The following is a 6075-nucleotide window of genomic DNA, read 5'->3' as shown; positions in this document are numbered from 1 at the left end:
TCTGCGAGAGGTTTGGCGGTATATAAACGTAGGAACATGGTGAATCGAGCTATTTCAGATGTAACAGAGACCCAGCCAGAAAGTACTTTATAAGACTACCAATACGAAAGTAAGGCCGTTGGTGTCTTTCATTTGGCTCAGTGGTTACGTGCTAGCATTAGCGCTGAGTCTAAATGTTTTGGTCCTGTGTTCGAATCTCGATGGTAATTCACACCAGGCAGGAAGGATTCTTACTTACGGTTTTGATCAACAGTAGAATTAAACACTTCGGTATAATAGTAATTTTATATAGGAATATGAATTCCGCCGGTGCGCCTTGTCAGGCTCAATTATAATGAGACAATTCAGCCAGTCACATGATCTAAATTACCGACATTCTGAATCTCTTATCCCCAGACTTAGACTTGGACGTTCATTATGCCTAAAGCTTCCACGAAATCCACTGATCCAGATGGGACAGAAGAAATTGTAAGTTGCAATTAAACTTTTTCACTTGTCTCATTTTCCTCTAGCTACGCAGCGATGCAACAAAGAGGTACAGAGTGAAGCCTGTTGACCTGGACACACTCCGTCCTGTTCGCACAGAGAGGGGCTACAAGAATTCACTTGTGCGGTATTATGACACAGGTGATGTTGAGGCCCTGGAACAGCAACTGAAGCAGGATCCATCGTTGTCGAAAGTACATACCTCGCCGAAGAAGACCGTAAAGAAGAAAGGGGGAAAGATATCGAGAACAACGGCTATGAGGAACTTTAATGTGAGTGTGTTTCATGCTTGAATAAAACGGATCTGATGGGAAGTGCATATAGCTCGATGATGCGCAGATGGATAGGATCAAGCCGAGAGATGTCAAGGACAGTCCGACAAAGAAGGACGCTCACCGGAAGGTTTTCTGGTATAATTTGGTTGACGTAGAGGTGAGCACTGTCTCTGTGATTTACGATCTTCAATTTGACATGAATAAGAATCTGGCACAGGAAGTTCATCGTACTACTTCCAGAGACAAACGAGGCTCCGACGACAAGAAAAGCACAAAAGAATTGTCGGTGAGCTCATTTTCTTACATAAAGAGCGCTGTAGAATGAATTTAGAGAACCATCACGAAAGCATCAGGCGTCCACCTCTACATCTGTTACCTCGAAAGTAAAAATGAAGGATGACTCCGATGACGAGGTCATTGTCGTCTCCATGTCTCCGAGCCAGGCCAAGAAGAGCGGAAAATCTTCAATTAAGCAAAAATCTGAAGATGATGATGAGGTTATCGTGGTCTCCGAATCCAGGAAGTCTCCAGATCGTAAGAACGTGCATGTGAAGAGGAATTATGATTATGACGATGATTTGATCGCGGACGGTTTGTTCGATGGATTGGCCAATGATGATGCCGCAGCGCTGTGTGAGTGCTTCATATTCCTGTCCTTGCTTAGTTTTTTTTTGATTTGAACTTCAACAGTCGCTAGTTTAACGAGATAATGACGGGTGTCTTCGGACTGAAGTCTCATGTACTTGTACTGGTTTTTGTAATACTATCATTTCTTTTGCTTTATGTGTACGATGTCCCTTATCGGCAACTTATCGGTCCTTTAGTGCTGAGCTAGGTAATCGTTCGTTGACCGTTCAAGCACTGGTCTCATTTTACGAACACGGAACAAGCCATATGACACCTCTCATCCACAACTTATTGAGTGTCCCATCTCATATAGTACTAAAATCAATTCTGACCAGGCAATGTTGTTGCGCAGCCGATGTGTGGGGTGGTGATAACCAAAACGGGCACTGAGGGAACCGAGTAACCGTCCGATCACTTTGATTCTTACCGCCACAATGTTACTTTCTCTGCCTACCGAAGTGATAGAGCGCATCATCTGTTTAGTACGGAGCCCGTCAATTTCAATTCTACATTCAAATCTGATACGTTTCTCCAAGGCTTGCGATACCGTCCGCACGGCCCTCCGATCCACATGCACATATTTGTGCAAGATCGCCACGCCCATTGTCTTCGAGACGCTGGTCATCGATATCACGAAATCCCATTTCTTTAATTCCCATGATCGAACAAGTTATTTTGGAACCATCGTTTCCAACAAGACATTCGCGCAATATGTCAGACACTTGCACCTTGTCTCGCTGAAGCCCCCAAGCAGGAAGCGTATGGGCCCGTTAGATTGGATTTTGTTCAAGAGACTGAGGGAAAAGAGCTCGAAGGATCTGGAAAGGTTGCTCGTCATTGCGATACCATACTTGACATCGCTGCAGAGCATTCTGTGAGATCCTTTCATTCTTGTACAACGTGTTCGATTGACATCGTTTAGGTACGACGGATTCGATAAGAGATTCCTCGAAAATAGCGCTCTCTGGAAGCAGATATCGACACTACCTTCTGTGTCTTCGCTATCAGTACACGGCTGGCACGGTAACCGCATCCCCATCACTAACCTCCCCAATCTCGCCAAGCTCAACATCATAGGGTCCGATTGCCTCTCATCTGTAGCCGTACTCATAGCGAACAGTCCGAACCTATCATCACTTGGCGTCTACCACTGTTTTCATCCTGCAAGCCTCTTTCCCCCATCCCTGCTCACTCTCTTTTGTTGGTATCCAAGTGGAACGTATAGCTTCCTCACTGAATTATCTCTTTGCGGGAACTTGACTTTGCGCCGACCCGAAGTTCCCCTCCTGATTCCCCACCTTCATCACTTGCGATCTCTTGAACTCTGCATAGATTTCATACCGCCAGAGTTCTGGGCTTCATTACAGGTGGAGCAGATATTCGTTCGGCAGTTATCGCTCACCATTTTGAAATCTGAGCCGGTGGTTTTCGACTACTTGTGCTCTTATACAGGATTGGAAAGCCTGTTCCTGTGCATCAGGACAGGGTCCAGGAAGGCGGCCAGGAGAGATGTGAAAAGGGTAAACGAGAAACACGGGAAGACGCTGGTACAGCAGACATGCGAGCTACCAGGGTTTTCGTCAGTATGATGCTGAAAATTCGTATGGTATATCGGACACAGATATCGTCAAGTGATCTACGATACGAAAGAAACCTAGACAAGTTTGCCCCTAACGTAACTCGTTGTACCTCCGTAATGCATGCGAAACATTTACGTTGCGCGACCCTTTTGCCAGACTCTGTGAGGACACCTTAAGTACGTTTTTCCCGGTCAAGGATGCATGAGTGGGAGGTGGAAGGGGAAACGTGCACTGCTGCTTATGGGCTAGTACGAGAACCTGAAAAAGGTCGGAGCATTTACGAAAATTGGAAAACAGGTTTCAGAACTTCTATCAGCTAATCACAGCTACGAATTCCCGTCAAACGGAACCAGACCTGATATTTAAAAGAATAATATACTGCGCTTGCAGAGGGAAGAAAAGAGAAATGACGGTCAAAGATGAGAACAGAACATCATCATGTGTAATCGTACCACATCGTAGGATTCGAACAATATAGAAATAAACCTTCAAAGAATAAAGCAAGACTCACCTTGGACGCTTAGTAACGTGAGAATGATATGACACCAACTGATTGAACCTGGACGTGAATTGACCTTGGTAATATTGTGTCGGGAACCTTGTGTCTAACCGTACATGTAGTCGTCAACACATCAACACCACAAAATGAACGTCGTCATCAGATACACGAACAATAGCCGAATTGGCCAGCCAGAGAAGCACGACGGACATCTTGTAGAAGAAACGGTGTGCAAGCAAACGTAGCACAATCTGCTAGCGAACAAAACCACCTCTGGGTAATATTTTGTATCAACCTCGTGCAGTTCATGATTTATCCCTAACAACATAAATCATATCCTCCATGTCTTCATCTCAAGGCGACGTACTGAAAAAAAGAGTGACATTGCACCCGCTCACCGCTCCCCCAAAGTTGAATCCCGCCCAGAAGACAGGAGTTAGTCCATCGTCGATCCCCTTGACGGGCAGATCCTGTAGCTTCCTATCACCACCCACGGCGGTTCGCGCATATACAACGAGACAATCGCCGCATCGCCCTCTTCTTAGCCTTAAGCCGCATCCCCACCAACCGTCGTCATCGTCAACCTCCGATCAACATCATCAACAGGGCGAGAGACGCGCCTCCCCTCTTCCAGCAGCATCCCCAATAAACGCATTCGACCCTGCGTGAGCACGATTTCCGTCTTTTACGCTGGTGACGGTGTCTTATGATCCCAGTCTGACATTGCATCAAGCGAAGATTGAGAGCCCCATGCATCAGCAGAACTCTTCCTACTCTCACCTCTCGACAATTGGGAGAGAAAATTCGGACTGGACGACGATGACGCTGAAGTCACATCCAGATGAACACGTAAGGAGTCCAAGGGTGGTACGAACGAGTTGCTTGTGGAGTTAGAGGATGCAGGAGAGAAACGAGACGTATCCACTCTGGACTTTTCTTTCACGTCGGATTGAAGTCCAACATCGCTCGGGGTAGCACCATGAGGTTCGTCAGTAACTCTGGATTTACTCTTCACCTCTGGAAGACAGGGCCGTTCAATGGGATTGGTAGTCGAGGCCGGTATGTCTATTTCATCGGGTATAGTCACTCGCGTCACTGAAGGAGATGACGCACTGCTCGCACTGGGATAATGATGCCTCGAAGGTGACCAAGATATCAACCGGACAGGCGAGATGTCATCTTCGGACCGTCTTGCATCTCGAAGTGATGACGGCGCATCGTCGTGGCCGCAGGGACTTGGTGACCTGATTCTCGATCTGGATCTCTGGCGAAGGTGCTCGTCGACCCCTCTCGATCGTCTTGGTCTCGGTCTTGAAGGAGAGCTTACATGCGGAGATGTATCGTACTAGCTAGACAATTCTAAGTCCTGTCAGAAATATCAATACTACTGTGATTGCTCACCTGAACACTGCTGTCGTACATGAACAAGTCCTTGAACAGCGACCGTACATACGAGTAAACCCCTGCTTGTGTCAGTAAAATAATATTCCGCAGAATTTTTCTCACCGTGCGCGAAATGTTCTGCCATAACTCTTCCATCCGTATCTATGTCCAAAAATTTCGCTCGTAGCTTCACAACTGACTCGGACCATGGACTGAATGAGAGATATTGTGAACAGCATGAAAAACTATATTCCCTATCAGTCATCTACGGAACACACGTATCAAGTAAGAGCCGCACCATGACATCGAGATCATCCGACACTCTAAGTTCATGCCGTAAAATCATCGTCGTCTTGCTCATCATCACTTGGCCCATGGTGACCTGCGCTACGCGAGGGTATGGCTGGTGCTTGGTATACACATCCGAGGATATATGCTACGAAAAAGTCAGACAGAATAATTGGTAAATGTATTCGGACGCACCTTTACGACTAGCCTGTGATTGTACACCCTGCACCTTTCTCTATCGGCCGCCCCAGCTGATCCGCCTCGTCCTGGTGTCGTCTGCTACACTCTCTCCTGCGCCATCATCTACGCACTTCTGGATCACGGCCGGTGTAGCACGTAACGATAGTAATCCCAGCTTTTAGAGAGACGCGAGGTAGTGTTTCTGATAACCATATCACGATAAACAAGGTACTCTCTAATCATCTGAGGACGCTAAGGTCACTTTCTTGATTGCTTTAGACATCTATATCAGCCACACACTGACTATATGCAAAAGGTTCCTTCACCAGTGCAGACAACCAGACACTCAGGGCACTGACACGGTTTGTGTAAGATAAAACGAGACCTTACATAAAGGGTTTCCAAAGGAAGGAAGTTTTTTCATGTCGTTTTGAGACGTTCGAACGAAACCTTTTAAAGTCTTGTTTTTCCCTCATACCTGCCGCTGGAATGCGAGCAAGCGTGGACAACGTGGTCTATGAGGGCCTGAATGCATATACTGCAGTTATATTCCTCTTTGTGTCGAGTCTTGGGTGGTGGCGAGTGCCGAGGGTGACTCGAGCTTGATGCGTTTGCGAAGAGGACTAGAAGCATACGCAGGCCCCCAGAAGCTCCCACCAAACTTTGTCTGGCAAAAATTCCAAAATCGGACCTCAAATATGCAACTTTTGGGGCTCAAAGTATGCTACCTCGGATGAAGTCGCTTTCGGGCATCCCG

At 46.7% G+C, this 6075-nt stretch overlaps 2 protein-coding genes across 2 annotated transcripts; one reads left to right on the top strand and one right to left on the bottom strand.

Moving 5' to 3' along the window:
- Positions 1 to 417: 417 nt before the first annotated feature.
- Positions 418 to 1511, top strand: EV420DRAFT_1770362 (uncharacterized protein; the record flags this gene model as incomplete). The annotated part of the gene is made up of 6 exons (XM_060481071.1): positions 418 to 468; positions 513 to 758; positions 811 to 918; positions 967 to 1047; positions 1109 to 1394; positions 1452 to 1511. 6 exons carry the CDS (start codon positions 418 to 420, stop codon positions 1469 to 1471), a joined length of 792 nt encoding a protein of 263 aa, XP_060322194.1. The 3' UTR covers positions 1472 to 1511.
- Positions 1512 to 4029: 2518 nt separating this feature from the next.
- On the bottom strand, positions 4030 to 5226 carry EV420DRAFT_1673561 (uncharacterized protein; the record flags this gene model as incomplete). Its single annotated transcript, XM_060479119.1, has 4 exons — positions 4030 to 4812; positions 4869 to 4930; positions 4974 to 5062; positions 5129 to 5226. 4 exons carry the CDS (start codon positions 5224 to 5226, stop codon positions 4153 to 4155), a joined length of 909 nt encoding a protein of 302 aa, XP_060322193.1. The 3' UTR covers positions 4030 to 4152.
- Positions 5227 to 6075: the final 849 nt, after the last annotated feature.

The sequence above is a fragment of the Desarmillaria tabescens genome (genome assembly GCF_030435595.1).
Source record: "Desarmillaria tabescens strain CCBAS 213 chromosome Unknown EV420scaffold_131, whole genome shotgun sequence".
NCBI lineage: Eukaryota > Fungi > Basidiomycota > Agaricomycetes > Agaricales > Physalacriaceae > Desarmillaria > Desarmillaria tabescens.
The sequence above is the reverse complement of the archived record's forward strand: the minus strand, read 5'-3'. Positions and strand labels throughout refer to the sequence as shown.